Source organism: Heliangelus exortis, chromosome 1 (genome assembly GCF_036169615.1).
Source record: "Heliangelus exortis chromosome 1, bHelExo1.hap1, whole genome shotgun sequence".
NCBI classification, from domain to species: domain Eukaryota; kingdom Metazoa; phylum Chordata; class Aves; order Apodiformes; family Trochilidae; genus Heliangelus; species Heliangelus exortis.
In genome coordinates, this window is record NC_092422.1 from 8,804,235 (window position 1) to 8,826,755 (window position 22,521).

The following is a 22,521-nucleotide window of genomic DNA, read 5'->3' on the forward strand; positions in this document are numbered from 1 at the left end:
CAAAGCCTTTCAATGCCCAATCCACAATCATTCCTTATTCCTTGTTAAGGAACTCACTCACCCTTCCAGTTAGTTCATTATATCAACCTCTATCATAACTGGTTTGGCAGTCTGACAACTGCACACTCCTCCTGTTTGAGCACTGTTAGAATCATAGAATTGTTCAGACTGGAAAAGACCTTCAATAACATCAACTCCAGACTCATCCTACTCATGTATTCACCCTACACATCCATAGATTCAGTCACTGTACTTCCATTTGACATGAAACTTGCAGAAAAGTTTCAAGACCTAAGTAAGCCAAAACATGTACTTAGTGGGCGGACTGTTGCAGTTCCACTGCATGGTTGCCTGATCCTCCTCTCATCTGTTTGTGTCCATCTCTTGTCCTCTCTCATATGTGTGTATTAGAAGCATTGAAGGACTGTCTAATTTTGCTGGGCTGTGCAGCACTTGGAGTGTTCTTAGACTCCAACTATGGCTCTCAGGTGTCAAAGCAACATGAGCAACAGGAGGCAGAAATTGCTTCATTTACAATCCCATGAAACAGCAGTGAGAAATCTGGACATCCCTATTCTGGTCTTGTTTTTCAGTTACTCTTTTGCTTGCTATCACACATGACTAAATTCTTGCATCAAAATGACAGAAGCTTCAGAGGCAGTGGGGTGTGTGTGTGTTTGTCTGTGTGCACACAAGTCAAGCATAAGGTCACAGAGGGAAAGGAGACACTCTCATTTACAGCCTCTTATATACACACACACTTCTAGGCAGATGCAGGAGAAATTCGCCTACGCATCAGCTTCAGAGCCCAAAGAATATGAGACTGATTCTGCCTGATGAAGGCAAATGTCTCTGTGCTGTTCAGCAACATTGTCTGCCACAGACTTCTCTGCAGGATACTAAAATAACCCCTTCTGCCTCAGTGGCGGGCTGGAGCTTGAGCTGTAGGAAAAGCCAGACTCTGGATTATCTGAGGATCTAACAGTAAAATGTTTCTTATCACATTGCTTATGAATAAAGTGATAAATTGAGTAATCTGTTAAAACATATATTAGAACCAAAACCTACACATCCTGATTTGCATGCCAGCATGTCCCCATTTCCTAAACCAACTTTATGGACAATATCCGTCCTTTGGTGCTCAGAACACCTTCATGCCAGCCCTGGATTCAGTTTAAAAAAAAATGTCATGACGGAAGTGATTTTGTTGTAAAATAACTAGAGGAAATTTGATTTTCACCCGTAGGAGATCTCAAAATAAAAGCATCTTCTTTTACTCTGTTTTTTAAACAGAACATTTTCATTTTCTCTTAAATGTCATCGCAGGTTTTTAAACCAAAAAAAAAAAGTCATGAGAAAAACTAAGTTATTCTCTTGTTTTGAAATGTTGACAAGAAACCAGAACTTTTTTTAGCAGTTAAAAATTATTTCCTTCAAGAGTTTGGAACATTTGGAGTGAAAGCATTCAAAAACAATCATTAGAGATTCTTGTAAGGCAGCACTAGGTTTTCAGGCTTGTTTAATACATGAAATAAAATTTGTTCCTTACCCTGAATTGTCTCCAGTGGGACATGACACAGGCAAAGCATAACGCCATGAACATCTCTGTTTGGTTTATGGAAACAGAGACACCAAAATAAGTGGTTTTAGCACAGCTGAGATAGAAATTGCAATAACCTAGGAATCAGCTAATAATAATGTTGTGTAAAAATGGAGAAGCTATTGCATAAACACTAAGCATATGATTAATTTCCTTCCTTGATAGGGACTTATATTCTTTCTGAGGTATCTTTACAAAAACCCACCTTACTTTTGCATCTTGTGAGCCTAGGATGTTACTATCCGTGTCTGGCACTGTTTCCTCCCAAGTGCCAGCAAAAATGCAGCAGATGAGGTCAAGTCATCCTGATAATTGTCCCTGGCACAAAGTTTAAATATAGGTAAAAGTCCTTCCACTCAGTGAAACCATGAACATGACTGGGCTACTGCGATGCCCATGGGTAAGCAAGTACAGCTTTTATGAGCAAAGACCTATGATTTGTTCCTGATCCAGGAGCATTTTGCACCAATTCCAAACCAGAGCAGAGATGAAGGTAAGTAGGACAGCCCGTACTGCTCCCAAATACTTCTTTGCCTTGTAAAAAGCTTTTGAAGTTTTTAAATATAATTTTTTATATCTAGTCGAGTAAAATCTGGTCGAAAGTGGTGGTTGTTACAGTTATTTCTTACTCAAGACACATGTCCATAAATTTTGGGTTGTTTTTTCATAATCAAACATCTGAATTCTACAGAGCTCTCCTGTCACCTGGCACCTGTGGGAGTGAGGGCATCAGCATCAGAACTGGTGACCTGTTCAGACCTTAACTACCTGTTAACATGTAGGCTTTCATCAGACCAATGCCTGACAGCTCATTTCTGCCTGTAAGGAAACACACCTTCAGCATTGGCTAAACTCTGTTCTTCTTGAGCTACAATGAGACATCTCATTTTGAGCCCCACTTATAGTCAGTCGAGACTGTAATCAGAGTCACTGACCAGCTCACCTGCAAACAGCTCAGCTGAGACAATTTTTTGTCTTTTGATTGGATAGAATCATAGAATTTTCAGGGTTGTAAGGGACCTTTAAGATCATCTAGTTCCAACAACCCTGCCATGGGCAGAGACACTTCCCACTAGATCGGGTTGCTCAGAGGCCCATCCAGCCTGGCCTTAAAAACTTTCAGGGATGGGGCTTTCACCACCTTCCTGGGCAACCTGCTCCAGTGTCTCAACATCCTCATGATGAAGAAGTTCTTTCTAATTTTCAATCTAAATCTACCCTCCTCTACTTTTAATCCATTCCCCCTAGTCCTGTCACTACCTGACATCCTAAGAAGTCCCTCAACAGCTTTCTTGTAGTCCCCTTCAGATACTAGAAGGTCTCCTCAGAGCCTTCTCCTCTCCAGACTGAATAACCCAAACTCTCTCAGTCTGTCTTCATAGGAGAGGTGCTCCAGCCCTCTGATCATCCTCATGGCCCTTCTCTGGCCATGCTCAAGCACATCTATGTCTTACTGGTAGTTGGGCCTCCAGAACTGGACACAGTACTCCAGGTGTGGTCTCACAAGAGCAGAGTAGAGGAGGAGAATTACCTTCCTTGACTTGCTGGCCACACTTCTCTTGATGCAGCCAACGATCCAGTTAGTTTTCTGGGCTGCAAGTGTGCACTGACAGCTCATGGTGTCAGTGAGCTGACACTGACAGCTTCTCATCCACCAGCATCCCCAAGTCTTTTTCCTCAGGGCTGCTCTCAAGTCAGTCACTGTATCAGCACTATATCAGTGCTTGGGATTGCCTTGACCCAGGTGCAGGACCTTGCACTTGGCTTTATTGAACTTCATGAGGTTGGCATGGTCCCACTTCTTCAGCCTGTCGAGGTCCCTCTGGATGTCATCACTCCCCTCCAGCATGTCACCACACCACATATCTTGGTGACATCAGCAAAGTTGCTGAGGGTGCATTCAGTGCCACATGTTTCTGACAAAGATGTTAAAATAGACCATTCCCAATACTGATCCTTGAGGGACTCCACTTATCACTGCTCTCCACTTGGACATGGACCTGTTGACCATCACTCCTTGGGTGAGGTGTTCAAGCCAGTTCTTTATCCATTGAGTGGTCCATCCATCAAACCCATATTTTAGCAGCTTGGAGATCAGAATGTCATGTGAGACTGTGTTGAAGGCTTTGCTCAGGTCCAGGTAAATGAGATCTGTTGCTTTTCCCTTGTGTCTCGATATTGTGACCTTTTCATAGAAAGCCACAAGGTCTATCAGACATGATTTGCCCTTGGTGAAGCCATGCTGATAATATTCAATTACCTCTTCATTATTCTTCTGCTTCAGTAGTGCCTCCAGGAGGATCTCTTCTATGATCTTACTGGACACAGAGGTGACACTGCCGGGCTTATAGTTCCCCTGGATTCTCCTTCTTTCCCTTTTTGAAAATGGGGGTTATGTTTCCCCTTTCCAACTCACCGAACTGCCATGACTTTTGGAATACAATATTGTATTCCATGACTTTTGGAATACAATAGACAGCAGTTTAGAAACCATATTTTGATGAGTCCATCAAAAATACTTTTTATTTTTGCACAATACCTAGCACAGAGGGTTCTTTTAGACTCAAGTTCAGAAATTATTATGATACAAACATCCACAAGACATGTAATGCTCAAAGTGTATGACCCTACTCATGTATGTAATAGGACTGAGGCTGGGAAAGTTATCTCTCCATCTCTAATGGAATTAACTACATTTTTACACTGTATCCTGTGTGGCAATTGCCTGTCAGACCTCTTTTCCCTACCTTGAGACAGCCCCTGCCAGGAGCAGAACCCTGATCAGCATGCACAGCTACACCCTGCTAGCAAGCTCTGCATCTCAGCAGCAAGGCATCCCAGCTCTCACAATTCTCTGATGCTTAAGAAAATCACCTTGTTAACTGCAGCTACTCTGCTGGAAGTACACATGACACAGAAACCAGCTCTGTTTTACCAGGAGAGACATCAGAGAAAGAAAACTGCTCTGCAGTAGAGTGCTTCATGTGAGGGTGGGACAGGGGTGACTTGGGTCACAAGCCTTATTGGCACACACAAACTCTTACAATGATAGAGAACTGTAATGAAGGGGTGGGAAAATCAAGCACAGAAATTTTTAGAAATTAAAGCAAGAAAAAATTTCTTTAAATATTTCTTCCCCATGAGGTTGTCTGTGAGTGTACAGGAGGACACACACTCTCTGTTACTGTAAGTCCTCACTCGGCACTGAACTGGAACTGCCAACCTTCCCCTCTGAACCTCACATCCCAGTAGGATGTTAACCAGAACTACTCAGCTTGTTTGATGGAGCTGACTCACTCAAAGTGGGCTCAGTATGTGGGTTGAGTGAGCTCACATCTACTGCAAAATACCACATAAATATATCCATGGAAAGTGGGAAGGGTGGGGTGTTGCTGAGAAACACAGCTCCTCTGTATCTCTCCTTTGATATCCTTGCATCTGGCTGGCTGAAAGGCAAATCTTACACCAAGATACTGGAACTGGACTATAAAATCTGTTTCAGTGAGCTGGGCAGTTCCCTCAACTGCAATTGTAAAGCACCCAGAGAGATGCAGGAATGTTGTACCACAGTTCCATCTAACCTGTGTCATGGTGAGACCAGTGGCTAGAAGCAAAACCAAAGGAGTCTTAGGTTTAGAGCAAACTTCCACAAGGTGTTCCTGCTTTGCCCATTGAACAGGCAAGGGTGAGTCTACATAATTTACTCAAGGTTTCATCTACATTTAAAGTAACCCACACTCTTAAATAAGTCCTCTGGCCAACCACAGAGGGACCATACAGAATCAGAGACAGAGAGAAATAAGGACAAGGAACAGGCTCTGGAGATATGCTCTTTTTATCAATTCAATGTATATAAAAGCTATAGTGATGTTGATCCATCTTGCTTTAGGTGAATGGCGAGAGGAAGGTTAAACAGACATTTTTGGGGTTATATATGAAATACACTATTCGGCAATCTCACCTGCCATGTCATTGTTCAAGATAGATGTTTGTAATGACCCATTCTGCTCTTAAAAATCAATAATATGGGAGGTTCACTTTAAATAGTCCCATTTGAAGCGCATGTTTCATATCATTCTTACTCCAGGATTTTAGTTCAGCCAACGCAGTTATAGAATGGATCATTTTGTACACTACATATTATGCAAGTGATTAGTAGTTTTGAAAAGGAAAGGGTACTTTGCTCTAAAGCTTGGCAAGAGCAGCATAGCCAGTCTTCACCTATTCTCTTAATGCTGGAGGAGGAGAAAGCTCTCTCTGTGACACAGCGATCAAGACAAGTTCTGATGCAGACAGCTAGCATAGTATTGAATTTCCTTCCTGCAGCACTTCTGCAATAATAGCTCTGTAATTGTTCAAATTGTAAAAAATCACAGGAAAACATGGTACTTTTCTCACCCACATGTAGCTACCTTCTATTCATCAAAAGAAATTATCACTTTGTTACCGTGGATGTGATTTATATATTGCATGCCCTTGTGGACCTCAATAATGACAACCTCTCAGTTTGAAAGGAATTGAACTGGAGAACACAGAAATGGGTTACAGTCAGTCCAGCTACCTCCACAGCAGTCCATTTTAATCTACTTACTGTCTTTCTCTTCAGGGAAAACTAGTTATTAAACTTTGGAGCAGCTGAGTTTTGTACTATCTCTTACCTTAAGTGATGTTTTTCTGTTAGCTGCAAACTGTGGCAAAGATGAACCTGAGCAAGTATACAAAGGATATCTGCTCCAGAAAATGTTTATTTTTTGTTGAGACAACACATGGTTGCATTTCTATTTCCTCTTTTACAAAGCACAGAGGACTCTCCATTATCTCTCATACGTGTATTGGGTTTTGCAGTGTTGGACAGCACTAGAGACCTAAATCTGAATGAGAAAAAAAATATTTCCAGCCCAAAATTGCCCTGGTTTGGCAGCAAGGAGTTAAACAACACACATGATCACAGATGTTTTAAGGAACAGGCATTTGTCTGACTTGTTCTAAAATGGAGGCTGGCTTGACTAAGTAACATTGTAGAGCTTAGATCAGCTATGTCATGGAACCTCAGCCCAGCTAAACCTCAACTAAACTCATAATTTCTTTTCAGCTGAGGTACAGAATAATCTTCTTCAGGAGTTAGATTGCTTTGTCAATAACTGGGTTATGATGAGGCACTACTTAATCCTGAACTAGAGAATACTCACATTCCTCTGCACAGATTCCTGCACAATTTTCTGCACTTGGCTCTTGCTTTTACTGTCCCAAATGATGTGCTGTGCTCATTTTATCCATTATCTCCTTCTCCAGTAGGAAATAATTCTTATGATGAAATCCACCAGCTACTGATCAAATGTAAGCTGTGCTCAGAACTTGTTAGCATCATAGAATCATCATGGCTGGAAAGGACCTTCAAGGTCACAAGTCCAACCGTCAGTCCTACACCACCATCACCACTAATTTATCTCCTGAAACACCACATAAACCCATTTTTTTAAATATACCTAGGGGTGGTGACTCCACACCTCCCTGGGCAACTGGTTCCAATGCTTCACCCCTCTTTTGGTGAATATTTCCTAATATCTAATCTGAACCTCTCCTGGTGCAACTTGAACCCATTTCCTCTTTTCCTATCACTGGTCACTAAGGAGAAGAGACCAACACCTGCTTCACTACAACCTCCTTTCAGGAAGATATAAAGATCAGTAAGGTGTCCCTTCAACCTCCTCTTCTCCAGGCTGAACAGGCTTCTCCTTCAGCCTCTCCTTACAAGACCTGTTCTCCAGACCCCTGATCAGCTTATCTGCCCTTCTTTGCACCCTATCCAGCACCTCAATGTCCTTCCTACACTGCAGTGCCCAGAACTGCAAACTGTACAAGGTCTGGCCTTCAGTACAAGGGTAAGATCACCTCCCTGGTCCTGCCAGTCACACTGTTCCTGATACAGGCCAGGATGCCATTTGCCTTCTTGGCCATTTGGTCACACTGTTGGCTCATGTTCAGAAACCCCCCACACACACACCCATCCCTCTCTCTCTCAGACCACTCCTCCCTAAGACTCTAGAACTGGTGGGGGGTTGAAACTGATATAAGTGGCCTTGGCCCATAGATCAGGCCTGTCTAGATCCCTCTGCAGTGCCTGCCTACCCTCAGGCAGATTGACCCTTCTACCAAGTTTAGTGTCATCTACAAACTTACTGAGGGTGCACTCTCCCTTCATCCAAAACATTAATAAAGATGTTAAACAGGAGCAGCCCCAGCATTGAGCCCTGGGGCACACCACTTGTAACCAGCTTCCAGCTGGATTTAACTCCATTTAGGATCATATAATAGCTAAGGTTGGAAAGAGCCTTAAAAAACATCTAGCTCCAACCCCCCTGCATGGGCAGGGCCACCTTCCACTAGACCACGTTGCTCAAGGCCGTCATCCAATATGTTGTTGGTCATGTCCTGTCATGATGATGATTTATCCTACCCAGTTTTCCAAGAAGGCAGAAAACAACTATATTTCTGTGAAGTTCATTGACTGTGAAAGTAGATTACAGGGCTGGGCAACAGGTTAGGCTCTGTGGTACTAGAGTCATCCTTCAGACTCATATGTGATGGAGTAGAAGCTGCAAACAGTTATATGGATTTCCTGGGAAGAATCAGGCATTTCACACTGTGAGTCATGGAATGAAGCATAATAAAGGTGGAATACAAAACCAGGATTTCAGGAGTTCTGTCTGAGAAAGGAGTGGCACTTGGTTCTACACCACTCATAGAGATACCTGCTCAGGATTGTTACCTCTGAATCCTCTGCAGGACTAAGGGGCCTGGGCAGGTCTTTCTCACAATAGAGGTTGAAGGTTGAAGCTGCCACTTTTTTTTTATTCCAGAAGAGAAACACTTGGAACACTACATGATCACTGGGGCAATGACTAGGAGTTGTGTAACCTCTGCACCCAAGTGCGCATTCTAAGTGACAATGAGCAATCCAACTTGTGTCTTCTCCAAGTAGCTAAAGAGACTTAAATTGCTTGCCATAAAAAGGAACAGTTTCAGCTGGAAAGGATGAAGACCTCTTTTCTTTCCCTAGTACTACAGAGGTGTTGAAGGCATTTTAAAGATAGAGGGGAAAACTGCTCTAAACCACACTATAGTGGGAATATTAAGAATACCTTACAACTCCAGTAGCTGCAGTGACCTTGATGCTTTCAACAAAGTGGGACATGGGCAAAGAAAGTACATTACTTGTCTCTTAGACAGGACTGGTCATGTGGAACTATACTTTTACCATCTCTTCTCTTGTTTCCTTTATCTGATGTTTTCTAAGCACACAGCTATAATCTAATTATAGTTAGAGCTGTGCCACAAATGAGAGCAAAGGAGATGGAAGGAAGGTCAGATGCTTGCAGTGGGGTGGTGAAGTAGAACAGTGCCAAGATCCCCAGGCACCACATGGTTCCCCAGCTCTGGTGGTACTTGGTAATGGAAGGGAAGGTGTCAGCATGGTTCACATTCTTATGCCTCATCCAGATAACAGCCCTCTAGGAGGCAGCTTGCAGCCAATGTCAACCTGTCTGGATAAGTAGAAGGCTTCATGTCATCTGCACATTGCCCCCCAGCACTGGAGGAGGTCTTGTCCACTGTGGTCCACAAGAACAAATGACATCTTTCTACAGAAGGCAAAGGGAAACAATGAAGTAGGCCAGACCTGTCCAGACAATGAGTATTCATGTTTTAGAGACATATAACACATCTGCATTGCTGTGCTCCAAGAAACATATCCAAAGCACAACACTGCATGAGGAAACATCTCCATGGGCCAAAGCATCCTTTTCTGTCTCTTTTTTATTAGTGCCTGACAAATCTGGTAGCCCAAAAGAAGTATGGCTACCACAGTTCAATGTATCCAGGTCCAACCAGTAGTGAAGCTCAGCATGTATCTGCAATACACACAATAGTTATAGGATGCATACGCATCTTAACGGGTGACCAACTACATAGATAACATAAAAAGATGGCACCCTCAACTAATTCCAACAGCACCAACAACCTCATCTTCTTGCCCTCTTTGGCTTACTAAGATGAGAAAATACAGAGAGAGAGAGAGAGAGAGATAAACTGGATTCCCCAGTAACTGGTTTTGGATGTCCAGTCTATGCATTAACTGCTCCTGGAATCATTCATCTCCCAATGGCTTTGCCCACAAGCAGACACACACATGCAGACATGCACAAATACACAAATAGGTCTCTCCTGATGCAGGGAGAGACACAGAAGTTGAGAGTGGTCCTGCAGGGGTTTGAGGAAGAGGTTTTGTGCTCACTTGGAATGCTTGCCACAGCTTGGAAACGATGATGGAAGGCTGGATATTCCTCAGCAGCTGAGACTGTACACAGAGCAAGCAGTGTAACCCTGGGAAATCCTCAGCAGTGCTTCTACAGCAGCAAAGACATAGCCTCAGAGGCTTTGGATGGGTTTCTCACAATAATTGAGGGCAGCATCTAAAATTTTAATCAGATATTCTCATTATGACCAGTGCAATTTGTTTACAACCTATCTAGGAGTCCCTGTTGTGTCTTTAGCCAACATTAAGCAAAACCAGAAAAAAAATGACACTGCAATATAACTGCATACATTGGCAAACAGAGCTGTGCTTTGACTTTACAACCTCAGCATCAGCAGCTCTTTCAGGACTGAGGCACGGATGTTTCTCCCAAATGCTTGGGATGGGAATTACCTGAGGTGACTTTGTAATACTAGATGACTACTGCCAACTTTTAAAGTGATGACTACTGTGGAATTGCAGTCCTTGGGCTGGCATTTCAGCTTTCCTCAATTTGTTTCCTTTTCCATATCTTTCCAAATGCAAAAATAAGTTGCTTTCCAGATTTCTTTTACAGAATGACAGATCTCATGATACTGAAATATCTTGTATAAATGAGTCCTAAGACATAATCTTCAGCCTTATTTCTTCCATTGCCAGCCTGATCTATCCTCAGTTTCACAACTGTAAATGAGGAATGAAAGTTCCTGTGTCAAATCTGGCACAAATAGTGACATGGGTTCATATTTGAATGTGATAAAGTTACCACAGTGTGGTAGTGCTACCTGAATATGCTCACCTCTGTTCCTCTCTTTTGCTACTTTGGCCATCACACAAAAGCATAATGAATCAGGTCCATGACATTGCCTCACCCCAGCAATCCCAGAAAAAATGAAACCAAATGAAAAACTTGGTTTTAAACCAAGACAGTTCTTTAATCATGATAATGGCATGGCTGTGCAAAAATCTTACAAGGAAAGTGAGAAGAATGAAGGACGAAAGCAGGACTGGTTTACCATAGTGGTACAGCCCTACGCTGACCATGGCCCTTCACCAGAATGGGACTGTAGAGCTCCCACTGGGGACACCTGCAGTGTCACTCACAATCCTGGTTGCATGGCAGAGGAATTCATATTGAGGACCCAACCCTTTCCCTCTGTCCAGCTGACCTTAATTCCAAGGTAAGCCACAAAGGATTTAACTTCTAGAATATCTTTCTTAAGGGCCAGTTAGTTTTACACTTGTCAGTGTCTCTGTGGTAGTTCAATACAAAGAAATTTTTAATAACAGATTTTTAAGGTCTGGTTTCTCCTCCTACACTCAGTCAGTCAAGTGTAGCTCTGCTCAGGACTGTGGAGGCATGCTGTTGGGAAATGGTTTTAGAAAAGAATCTTTTCAAATTTATAAAGAAAATGCCTACTCTCATTGTTCCACTTCTCTTTTCCCAGATTTTAAAATTTCCTGTGAGCAGCATCTTTTTGCAAAGCACACAACACTATCTGGAACAGTGGGAAGTTATCCAGCCTAAATACAGCACTGTTTTTATACTGTGCTTGATATTTCCCACTGGCAACATAAACTCATTTATTTCTTGACTCATCCTTTCATTAGCTAGAATTCCATTGCATACATTATTCCTATGAATAGGAATAATACAATAATACAATATAATACAATACAATAATATAATACAAATTCAGAACTATATATTGGTGGCCTTTTTTAAACATCCTGAGATCAATCTTATTTACCCTGCCTCTGCCCCTATTCTTTAAACTAAGGTGTTTAGGTTTTTTTGTTTTTTAATTAATTTTCCACTAAGACTCATTTCATTTTATTTTGTATAATCTGGTATGTATTGAGCAGAACAAGGAAAATATTCACATCTATTTATGTACAATTGAATGGAAGTGATATATCCATGTCTTTTATAGACGGCTTTAATTTTCTCTGAAAAGCACCTCAACACATTAAAACTCCTTGCAAAAGCAAAGCCTTTTTCCCTCGAATGAAAATTTAAACTTCCAAAGCATCAACACACCAAGTGGGGGTCTTTATTAATTTTTACCACATACCAGCTCTTTAGCCATATCAGTGATGGTACCCACAAGTATTAATCTCATTAACAGTTAAAGAGATCTATGTACAGCTAAATAGCAAAAAAACACCCAACAAACAAACAAAAAACCCCAAACAGCAACAAAACCACCACCACCAAAAAAAACAAATAAAGACTTAATAAAATTGAGACTACATCAATTGGTGCCATAGTCCACCCCAGCTTATCTAGTTTGAATTTAGGCAAGTCATTTTTACTAGATGCCTATTCTCTCTACAGTAAAATGTCTACAGTCTAGCACTTCCTAAACATTCTTTAATATGCAGAATAAATATTTTTTTCCTTTATGACTTTTTTGGAATCCCTATTATCAGACAACTTCCCTTAGTTATTTTGGCATCAAAACTGTGGTTTCTGACTGAACCAGAGAGTTTAATTGATAGTGAACTTATCATCTCCCTAGTTCAGTTTTTCCAGTGTTTCACTACAAACACTGAGACTTTTTTAATTTTATATTTGTCTGAATCCAACCCATTCTACAATATTAAAATCCTGTTTACAACCACAAGAAATGAGAGAGAGTTGAAGATCAAAAGAGAGTTGATCTTCATAATTTAGCAGTTCTGAAGCTTTCAATATTTACTTTAACAAAACAACCACTAAAAAATAATTTCTACTTCATAGTATTAAGACTTTTTGAGCTCTGAGACAGAGCATCTTTCAAAATTCAAATTATTCTCCTATTCCTTTCTGCTCCTTAGTCTCTTATTTTGGACATAAAGTTTTAATTTCTTCAGGCAAAGGAAGAACCCTCCCAAACAGAAATGGTCTTTGTTCTAATCTAGATAAAATTAATTTTCATCTCTTGAAGGTCTCTAAATAACAGCTAACTCTCCTGTGCCACTTTTTTTTTGTTGCTGAAGAAATACAAAGGACATTAGGGCTATTAGAAGACTGATATTTATTTGAGTTAATTCATTTCCGTATTTTAAACTTCTATTTTAGAAAAATAAAAATTGAAAGTTAAATTTAAATATTTTAATTTTCTGTATTTTAAGTCCTGATTACCCATGAGACTTCTAGGTAAGAACTGTCACCCTGGAGGATTTATTGTGTATTCCTTTTAGATACCAGATTCAGTTCTCCTGATTTCCATTCCCTGCATAATATTCTCAATGATTTTTCATTAGCTCTTCTCTACTTTCCTTTAACTTTCCCTGTATTCCCAACCATGCTCACATCCCATCTGGTCTCTCCAGCCGTTGCCAACATCTCCCAAATGATGCCAGTTGAGCTGGGATTGCAATGTCAAAAAAATCTCCATATCTGGAAAATGTCACTCCTGCCTATACAAATAACTAATTACAAGCTTGCCCTCTTTGTCTACATGTTGAAGAAGTAACCAACCAGAGTGCCACGTAGATCAGACAGATTTCTCTCTTTCATTGAACTTCTGCCCAGTACTTTTTTTGCACAAAAGAAATATGAAGATCAGATATGACAGAACACTGATCTGATTCCTCAGCTTTCTTTTTCTTGCCTTTAGTCCCATTAAGAAAAGGAGGAAAATTGGAAAAAAATGTCCCTCAGATGTCATTTAATTCATAGTCCTGCTTTGTTAGGCTCTCAGGACTAGGGAAGGTTGCAGAGGTTTGTACGAACATTATATATATATTTGCCAAGATAACTAAAAATTCCAAAGGAGTCCAGGTCCTCTGTTCTCCTGCAGTCCTGGCTTTTCTACCAGGAACTTTGTCATTCCACAAAGGGATCAGCTAATTGCATCAGCATTTTCTCTCTGCATGTAGCTTTAATTCTGCAGTCCTAAGTTCTTCCAAGTTTGCAGCTGCTGAGCAAAGCACTGAAAGTAAGTATATATTTTTAAGGTACTAAAAGGAAATAACTTACAATATGACCGCTTTTAAGGGAAGAAAAACTATCAACAGTAAGTGAATCAACATCTGATGATGGAAGTACTGATTTTTCTCTGTCACTGAAACCATGAGCCCATTACTGTTCAAACAAAGTTTGTATAGGCCAAGACACATGAAAAGATTGTCAGATGATCCATGGTAGCTCTTCAGATGTGTTCTCTTTGCCTACAGAAAGAGTAGGACTGTATGAATGAGAGCACATTTGATGCTCTCTGCCTTTAATGTAGGCAGGGGCTGAGAAAGTGTCTAATTTGAGAGAAAAAACCACCCTACAACTTGTAATTAAGTGATCCCAGTTCTCTGAAACAATAGTCAGTATGATTGCTGTCTCTAGATATATATATATATATATTTTTTTTTTTTTCCAAAAAAAAAATTTTCAGTTAAGACAAGCCCCAAGGGTAGGGTCACTGTGCAATGTCAGTACCTGGAGGATACCAAAACCTACAGGCTACTTCAGGATTTCAGTTTTCATTAAAACTGTGTAAAGACAATTAACAGAATCAGCTGGGGAGTCATAAAACTTAGTATCTAAGTTAGTATATTCCTAAATTGGTTTGTGGTGCCCAATAAGAATAAATTGTACTCCTTAACAGAAACGTAGCTTAAGTTCAACACTTTCCTTGGATTTTCTCTGGGAATGTTTAATGCAACTGGGAAGTTTCTCTTTCCACTCAGATGGGAAACCTTCCTTGAAAGGCAAAGGGTAACGTTCCTTCTTCCTTAACCTTTCTTACAAAATATGGGTAAGGCAGGAAATTGTAATGCCTCCCTTTTAAAAGGAAAAATACAAACAGATAAGCATGAAAGAAAGACTACTTTTACATTTAATCACTCGTTTCTAATGAAGAAAAACATGAGGAACTTCATGAAAATATAGAGCATCATGTATTATCTCACCAAAAAAAGAAAAAAAAGTGCTTTTTGGGCCCATCTTACTGAGCCATCTGGGAACAATACTTTAAATGGAAAGAATAAATGAAGCTTCACCCAATCACTTAATTAGAAATCAGAATATGATCCTAATCTTTCAAAGTGTCACTGGAAAAAAATAAAAATTGCTATTCTAAAGGGAGTTAAGAAAAGTGTTACACTTCAAACCCTAATAGGTGTTTCTAAAATTCACAGTCACATAGAGATATGTTAGATGAAACAGATTTCAGTAAAGATTATATGGTTTCATGCTGTTTAAAGGAGAGAACTGTTCATAAAAAACTCAATGAAATGTGAGCCATATCTTGTGCATCAGCACAGCTCAACATATCAGTAATTAGAGGCATACAATTGGAAATAAATCTAAAGATCAGATGCAAGGGCAGAAAATTCACTGCTCCTGCTGCTGCTAAGAAAAGCTTGATACGTAATGTGGGAACCACACTGCAAATGGAGCAGTCCAAAAGTACCTATGTTCATTTTCATGGAAATTCTTTGGATTTGCATTCTGCTTAAAGATTACTGGACTAAGGATTCTTCCTGAATATGCTTATGAAATGGCAACATTTAAGTCATCCAGAAAGGATGCTGCTTTTCAGGGCACATCCTACAAATCTATTTCAGGGAAATGATGACTTCTAGCTTTGAACCTTGTGCTTATCTGGAAAAGTTATCTGGATTTTCCAAATGTGATTGCTTAGCATTTTCTAAAAATCAGGGGCCAAGAAGTATTGAACATTCAAAAGTTAGGACATGGGTCATCACCAGACTTTAAAAACCTGACCCAAGTCCTATTTTGGTCTTTTTCTTAAAATATTCTCATCTTCCCATAACCAAAGTACCTCTAACAGCTCTGTGCTGCAGAGGAGTTACCATCTACAAATGCTTGGAAAATAAGGCTCTGATAGCCAGGGTGCCTTGTCCAAGACACCTCTAAGACCCAAGGAGGGACAGGATTGGAGACCAACATACACCCCTATTCCCCTCAAGATAATCTAATGTCTAGGTTTCCTTTATATTTGATGCCTTTTTTGACAATTACTGAATTTATCTATGATGTTCTCAAAAGATGTAATCTGATTATAGATTCTCTTCAAACCTTATTGTGATAACCTCAGCTGAAGCCTTGATAATATTGTTTAAATTTATCCATCTGAAAGCTTGAGATGAACATTATTATTTTGAAAACATGTTTTCTAGACAAGTCTGATGAAATTAACTAAGGAAGAGAGCCACAAATAAAGATTTTAATCAAGTTTAATACCTGCATTGTTAAAGGTTGATGAGATGTATGAACAAAGTGATATTGCCATCTATTAAATATTTAATACTAAAAAAAAAGAACCAATGCCCTGGCCCTACCTTTGTTTTGATGAGTGAACGGGCTTTCATTTGGAATGGTAAGCAGAGTGTTCTCAACATTTCTGCCCAAAGAAAGGAGGTAAAAATCTACAAATCTACAGACAGAATCCCTGGATGCTCTGCAAAGATCCTGATACTGCTGAGCACTCGCATTTGGGTCTGTGTTCTGAGATAACTTGAGTCCCTGAACATCTGGTTAATAATTATAAAAGCAGGAAAGTCTGTGTCCTTCAGCTAGCAGACAGTGCCAGGAAACAGTAACAGCTGGGCCAAGATGTCAATTAAAGTATAATCTAAAGGTCCCTTTAGACCTTTACCACCTCTCATAACTGATAAATTAATTCAGTGATCCCTCCTTGAGCCTGATGCTGATAATAGTCTCCTACAAATACCTTCTGATCAGGCATGAAGTGCCCTTTTTCACGTATAAAATACCTGTGTCTGTTTCCCTGGGAAGTTTCTTGACAACTCCCTTATTTGAACCATCCAGGTGTCTGCTGAAAAGCCAAGGTCACCATGTAAGCATCTGAGGATCAGGCATAGGATGTGAGGATTGAAACAAAGTGAAGAAATTAGCAGAAGAAGCTGACCCAAATGGACCTGAGAATGTCTTGGAGGGTTAGTTTTGCTTTCCAAAGACATCCAGGACTTGAAGATGTCTATACAAGCTTCTCCCATACTGCAGCCTTTAAGCTTTCTGTTTCCAACGTAAAGAACAGACATACAGCTCTGCCCTGGCAGACAGACCATGGGAGAAAATTTGGCAGAGAAAACTGGAAAGGAGATGCTGAGGTGTGGATAAGAGCTTGTACTGGATTTGCCTGGCAAGGTTTTGCTAGCAAAGGGACTGAAGGGGTTTCTTCTGTGGGAAGACTTCAGAATCTGCCCTCATGTTGGGCAGAGAATGGCAGTCAGCTCCAAGATGGACCTGTCACTGGCCAAAGCCAAGCCCATCAGCAACATTGGTAGCACTGCTGCAGTCACATACTTAAGAAAGCATGAAAAAAATCTGTGCAACAGCAGCAGGGAGAGATGATTGAAATATGTAAAAAAGCTATGCAGACACCAAGGGCAGTGAGGAAAGTATGGCTGGAGAAAGGCTTCTTCCTGATAGCTGACCTGCTTTATCAATTTTTTGGACACATATAGCTTAATAGTTGGTGCTCAGTTCTTTCAACCTCTTTTGTGATGTCAAACCAACCATGGTGTAGCCACACTTCAACGCAGGTGTGAGAACGCTTGGTGAGAAAATAGTGGAAGGGGAATAGGACTGAGTAGCTGGCAATGAGACCATTCATGGACATCTACAAATTTTATTGAGGTTGAGGATGGACTGAGATTTTTAATCCTTTTCTCTCAATCCTTCACAACTATGTGAACAGCTGAGCAGAAATTGCTGTCATGTCACAGTGAGACAATGAGTTGCATTTATGGAATTTAAAAGCATATTCAGCATCCCTTCAGCAGTTCAGACTTTTGCTTTTTGTAGGATTGCATAGGAACTCAGCACCGAAGTATAGAATCATAGATGGTTTGGGTTAGAAGGGACCTTAAAGATCATCTTATTCCAACTCCCTTGCATGGGCAGGGACACCTTGCACCAGCCCAGGCTGCTCAAGGCCCCATCCAGCCTGTCCTTGAACACTTCCAGAGAAGGGGCAGCCACAACTTCCTTGGGCAACCTGTACCAGTATTTCACCACTCACATAGGAAAGAATTTTTTCTTCATGTCTAACTTAAATCTCCCCTCTGCATGTTTGAAAACATTCCCCCTTGTCTTCTTGCTACACACTAGTGTAAAAAGCCATACCCCAGCTTTCTTGTAGGCCTTAAAAAAAGTAAAGTAGCTAACCCCAAATTCTTTGGAAAGCATTGCACACACATGAACACAAGTCATTCCATGCCATTATGCCCAAAGTTAAAAAAAAAAAAAAAAAAAAAGCTACATTTTTTTTCAATAAGAAAAATTCTGCCAGTTCCCACCATTAACTGACAAGCTTTTTCTTCTACAGCATTTTTGAGCGATGGTTAAGAAGACACAGACCCATGCTAGAAGTTTACCCAGTAGCCAACGCACCCATTGGACACAATCGAGAGAGCTACATGGTCCCCTTCATCCCCCTTTACAGAAATGGAGAATTTTTTAAACCTTCAAGAGAGCTGGGGTATGACTATGAGTATCTTCAAGAACCAGGTAATACTATTTTGGGTAAATCTCAAATATGTTGCATATAGCCTGGAATATGTCATTAAAATGAGAAAAAATTTTTTAAAAATCCTTCCATTCCAGATTTTTCCCTGAGTATAGTCACAGATTGTATGTGCTTGCTTTTACGTTTCCTGTCTGATGTAGAGTCAATGTGATATTAGAAAAGTTCAACCAAAACTCAGTCATTGCCATCAGTCCTATCTGTCCTAGCTTAAGCAGAATCTGACACAAATGGTCAGCACTTGAGCAGAACTGGGGATGTGCTGGATTTTGAGTTTTCCCAAATCTGTTCAGGGTAACAGAAATGGGAACCAGTGGGATACTCTGTACATGGTTTGGAGAAAGTCAGGTGCAGACTTCTCTTTCTAGTTTACAAATGTAATCTGATCCCTTAAATACTCAGAATAAAATTCACCACAGCACCAAAGGCCAACACAGGGTCTCTGCAACATTTCAAAGAGTGACTCACTGACTGTTCTTGCCCTATGATTATTTATATGATCACAAGCATTCATAATGTTGGTTGTATTTAAGCAAATTAATTTTGTACTGTTCAGTGATGGTTTTGACTTGCACTGGTCAACCTGGTCTATTCTCAGAGTAACTGACTTCGTAGTTTCCCTTGAGTCACACAGGCCTCCTTACTGTATACAGGAAGAGTTAAAATATACTAAAGGTATAGTTACCTGGAACTGAAGATTGCTTAGATACTTTATATTCTTTAAATCCTTTATAAAACTTCGTAATTGGAATTATCAAATCTCTTAAATTCAGCACTGCCAAAAGCTACCTGGGATGTGGGATGCAGTTATATTTACAAAGAGTCCACCACTGAGCAGGCAGGTTGCTGGGCATGCTTGCTTTTCCTGTTTGAGGCAGAAAATTTCCCATGACTGCAGCTCTTCAGTTAAAAGGCAATTAAGAGCTAAAAGATCACTAACTATACAGCAAAAGCACCAGGGACAATTTAGTGATGCCAGCATTCTTATAGCTTGCTCCTTGTCTTTATCAAAACAGTAAGTTTTCAGGGCATCCCTACTTTCCTGACAGAGATTGCTTACTAATAGGGGTGTACTGTTTCTTCATACTTAATAAAATGTCCAGTCATGCATTTAATTTATTTATTCATTTCTCACATAAAATCTAACTTGTTTCACAGTCATCCAGAAAATGTGGGTTATGACTGTTTTCCATGTGTAACAAAAGGAACCTGCAACTCTCTTGTATAATTGTAAAACCTGTGAAAACAGAAGTCAATATTTCTCCTAACATGCCACAAAGAGTTTCATAGAATCACAGAATGGTTTGGGTTGTAAGATCAAGTAGACCTTAAGGATCAACTAGTTCCAACCCCCTGCCATAGGCAGGGACACCTCCCACTGGACCAGGTTGCTCAAAGCCCCATCCAACCTGACCCTGAACACCTCCAGGGTTGGGGGCAGCATATGCAAGTGTCCCAATACCCTCACAATGAAGAATTTCTTCATAATGTCTAACCTAAATCTACCTTCTTTCAGCTGAAAGCCATTACCCTTTTTCCTCCTGCTACATGCCCTTGTGAAAATCCCTCCCTAAAATTATTATTTTGTATTATTAGTAGCAATTTTGTCTTTTTATACATATTGCCATAATTTAGTTCCTAACCAAGGCCAGAAAACATATTTTTAATAAAGCCACTAATTTCCTAAAACCCACATTATTCCTAGAATTGTATCTCAAAAAAATGTGCCAAATATCATGACTTTCAGAAATACTAAGTCCTGAACTGGTGCTGCCAAAGAATGAAATGGTAAACAATTTACCATTAACAATTTACTTCTGTTGCCTCCTGATCTCTTCCCCCAGAGGAGAACACAGTCCTCAGAAAATAAAAACTCCTTATAAATTCTGCCAGCATTCTTAACACAGAGGTAAGGAAAATAGTTCCTTAATTATTTTGAAAGAGCAACACAAAGAGTGAAATTCAAACTCTTTCAGAAAGCCCAGATAATCCTCAGATGTCACTCAATCCCTTGTTAAGCTCACTAAGAAGAGAGCTTAAGCTATTCCTTATCTGAAGGGATAAGATACTGGTTACAAATGGAAAATGGGTTGGACTCTCAAAATGCAGATATGGATTTTTCTCAGTACTCCACTGGTTCCAGACTTTTCTACAGAGAGGAATGCTGGGTTCCTATTCAGAGTAACACAGGAGTAAACAGGAGCTTTTAGATGGAGCATCTGAAGCCTACTGACCCACCCTGAAATCTCCCACCTACTCAAGGGCAAGCTTAAAGTAAAAAAGCAGATGGGTGGTTGACAATAGCCATCATTTCTCATTTCTGCAGACCTTCCAAATGACAGCTAAGAGGAAAAGGAGAGGACAGAGTAAGGACTGGGGACACAAGATCTGAATTTGCCCCGTCCTTGAGACCTGGCTTGTTTGCTTTTAAAGGGAGTAGCTGGAGGAAAGTCACAAGGGCAGGAGTGACAAGGCTGGTCACAAGAAATAAAACTTGGAAAGAATCCAATGACAAAATGGTATTTTAATGCTAAATTATACTGTTGTTGTTACCCTGAGGAAAAGCTGATGCCTGGAGCCCTGCTCCCTACTGAAAAGCAAATCAGAGTGTGACAGTGTGTGGTTATTTTAATTGCAGCTTCATTTTGTTTCATACATACAGCAGCCCTGAAGCAGAAGTGGTCACAAACAGTGCATGTGGAAATGCATCCCTCAGGAATCAAAGATACAGTCAGAGCCTAGTTACTAGGGAGCTGATCTGAGCAGCAACAGGAGCAGACACACAGCTTTCCTTAACATGAGAACTGTGACCTGCAAAGCTACCACAGCCTGCATGACTTACTTGAAATGAACATTTCTTAGCACCAATAAAAAAAGTATTTGGAAGACAAACGGCACCACCTAGCAATAGCTATCAAAACAATTTTCTATAGCAAGGGGTATTTGATGAGCTAACATTTGAGAGCCTACACTGTCTTTTTTTTTTCTTTTTTTCTTTAAATCTTTCCAGAAATAGGAACACAGAAATACATAGATACAGCTCTGAATCTTGCCCAGAAAATCGTCGTCTCTCAGTGGCAACAGTTTGATGATCAGGATATGTGTAGACAGGTGATTAATTTTTTATTTTATTTTGAAAAGCAGGCAGCAGTCCAATTATAAACACAAAAGTTTTTTCTCAGTTATATACTCATCATTCCATTACCTGAAAAAGGCCTACAGGAAACCTGGGGAAGGACTTCTACATGTAGTGACAGAACAAGGGGGAACAGTTTCAAACTGAAAGAATGTAGATTTAGATTAGATATCAAGAAGAAATTAACTACTATGAGAGTGATGAGACACTGGCACAGGTTGCTCAGAGAACCTGCGGAGGCCCCAACCCTAGAAGCATTCAAGACCAGGTTGGATAAAGCTTGAATCAACCTGGTCTAGTGGGAGGCAACCTTGCCCATGCAGCTGGTGATCTTTAAGGAAGAACCTTTCCAACCCAAACCATTCTGTGGTTCTATGATTCAATTACTCTAACCTTCAGTTGCAATTTTTAAACATCTTAAGTATGAATCTTTGCCACTTGTGGCAAGGCCAGTGATAAGAGTGTTGCAATTACAAGATAAAAGGCCAGGTTGCTCATGGATGTATGGCAGGAGGAGAGCTCACATCCAGAGTCTGACTGCAGCTCATTTGTATTTGACTCTTCAGCAATTTGGTTGCAAGATCACCGGCAGCAAGCAGAAAATGGGGTAGCTGGCAAATATGGTTATCACCACAGAGGGACTCAGGAGCACATACTGTTGACCACTATATTCATGTTTGAGTGCATGAGTGTAATAAAATAGTGATATGCACAATAAAATGCAGATGTTGGGAAAATAGTACACAATTAAAGGTGACAATACTTTGAGAAATGCTAAAATGGAAAATGTTTTATATTTATGTAGTACATAAAGGATGAGAAGAGACTCTGGCTCCCTGGGTTATCTTCAGGCAGAGATAAGGAAAATTAGATTAAATTTAATTGAAACAGAAGGACAGAAATAAAACAGGATACAAAAATGTTTCTCAGAATGAAGAGTATCATAGATTCATAGAATGGTTTTGGGTGGAAGGCACCTTAAAGATCATCTGAT

General features: G+C 40.3%; 1 protein-coding gene across 1 annotated transcript in view; it reads left to right on the forward strand.

Annotated features, from left to right (window-relative positions):
* The window catches only part of TYR (tyrosinase), a 53,815-nt gene that overhangs the window by 24,132 nt on the left and 7,162 nt on the right, over positions 1–22,521 (forward strand). Inside the window, exon 4 of the mRNA XM_071733349.1 lies at positions 18,194–18,375. Coding sequence (XP_071589450.1) covers positions 18,194–18,375 — 182 coding nt within the window. The remainder of the gene's footprint in view (positions 1–18,193; positions 18,376–22,521) is intronic.